Source organism: Dasypus novemcinctus, chromosome 19 (assembly GCF_030445035.2).
Source record: "Dasypus novemcinctus isolate mDasNov1 chromosome 19, mDasNov1.1.hap2, whole genome shotgun sequence".
Lineage (NCBI taxonomy): Eukaryota > Metazoa > Chordata > Mammalia > Cingulata > Dasypodidae > Dasypus > Dasypus novemcinctus.
This window is the reverse complement of record NC_080691.1, coordinates 64,179,155-64,181,034: the sequence shown is the minus strand read 5'-3', so window position 1 is coordinate 64,181,034 and position 1,880 is coordinate 64,179,155. Positions and strand designations below refer to the sequence as shown.

Genomic DNA, 1,880 nt, shown 5'->3' with positions numbered 1-1,880 from the left:
CCTTGTTTCCCCCTAATTTCCTGCTTCTCTGAATCCCTGAAAGAACCAAAATTTACTTTTTTGTATAGCTTAGTGATTTTTTTCATAATAGGTTGGCCAATTCCCATAGGGAAAGCACATTGTTTATAAAAGTAACACATGAATTCCGTTTTTCCCCTTGCCACTTGTATCAGATTCTCAAAGTCATTTTCTGAAATAAACTCATTAGCATAGAAATAATTTCACCTTGGCCATTTGCTTTCATTTACCAAAGGAGGAAAATACTCTTCTGAGGGCCACTTTTACATCTTTGTTCCGTAGAGTATAGATAAGGGGGTTCAGGGAGGGACTGACTGCTGTGTAAAGAATGGAGACTACTTTGCTATTTCCTGCAGAGGACCCAAAACCAGGAAGGAAGTAGGTGTAGATGACAGTGGAGTAGTACATACAAACCACCAGAAGGTGGGAAGAGCAAGTGGAAAAGGCCCTGCGCTTGCCCTCAGCCGAGCGAATGTGCAGAATACTGGCGATGATGAAGGCATAGGATGCCATGGTGAGCAGGAAGTTGACTACCCCAAAGAAAACATCTGCAATTGCAACCATGTTGTTCAGGTTTGTAGAGTCACAGGCAAGCAGCAGCAGTGTGGGAATTTCACACACGAAGTGAGGAATCTGATTGTGGTTGCAGTAAGATAGCTGTGCCATCAGGCTGGTATACACAGAGGAATTGACTCCACCCACAGCCCACACACTGCTTCCTAGCAGGCCACAGAAAGACCTGCTTAACAATGTGTGATAGTGCAGTGGCTGACAGATGGCAACATAGCGGTCATAGGCCATGACCGTGAGTAGTAGCAGCTCAGCCACAAGTATCCATGACAGGAAGAAGAGCTGGGTCATGCATCCCCCATAGGTGATCGTGCTGTCCTTACCCACCAGATTCTGCAACAACTTAGGGAGAACAGTGGTTGTGCACATGATGTCTAAGATGGCCAGGTTGGTGAGAAAGAAGTACATTGGCATATGAAGGGCAGGATTCAGGCAGATAGCCATGAGTATGAGGCAGTTCCCTGTAAAGGCTATCAGGTAAAGGAGTAGGAAAACAGCGGAGAAGGCACCCTGGAGTTGGGGACTTTCTGAAAAGCCCTGCAGGACAAACCCCACCACATATGTGTGGTTGTTAACTTCCATTGGGTGGGTGAGCCTTTCCAAATGGTGTTGGGAAAAAAAAAAAAACACCTGATGAGAGGGAGGCCCCAGGACTAGGTGGGTGTCCTGTTCTCTCTGTAGGCTGGTACTGTTAAAATCCTACAGGGATGTTTGCAGTGCTGTCTTTTTCCTAGGAAACACACAGCTAAATGTTAACATAACTCTCTTCAATAAGGGACACAATCAGAAAAATAACATTCTCCTCTTGGACTTCCCCTGAAACCTCTGCCAGCTCAACATATTCACCTTACATGACAGCATTTCCTTCCTGTATGCAGATAGATCTGTATTGCTCAGTAATTTACATACAAAGTAAAGCCTATTTTCACCATAATGTGAATGTTTCCTCCATTATCCTGACACATTAAAGCTTATGGGAGATGGATCATGAGCATAGGATGTTTTGCTTGTCTGGGAGTGTAACATGAAAGGTACATGGACCCAGAAAGGTAGACCAGCAGGCTCCAGACCACAGAACTCCCAAAGCGTAAAATCCAATTAAGCTAGGGATTAAGAAATGCTTCATGGAGATTGCCTCAATAATGAATGGAATTCTCACACACAGAGGGGGCAAGGTCAGCAGAGGGATAGGCTGAGGTGGGGAGTTGAGGCTTCCTGAAGGGAAAAAGAGATGGGGACAAAAATTGGGAAGTGGTCTGGGAAACTAATGCATTGTTTTTGGGGACAGCCAC

The 1,880-nt window shown here is 45.1% G+C and overlaps 1 protein-coding gene across 1 annotated transcript; it reads right to left on the bottom strand.

Moving 5' to 3' along the window:
* Positions 1-240: 240 nt before the first annotated feature.
* On the bottom strand, positions 241-1,170 carry LOC101431302 (olfactory receptor 13A1-like). The gene has a single exon (XM_004482918.3). The coding sequence runs from the start codon at positions 1,168-1,170 to the stop codon at positions 241-243; it is 930 nt and encodes a 309-aa protein (XP_004482975.3).
* Between the last annotated feature and the right edge of the window lie 710 nt (positions 1,171-1,880).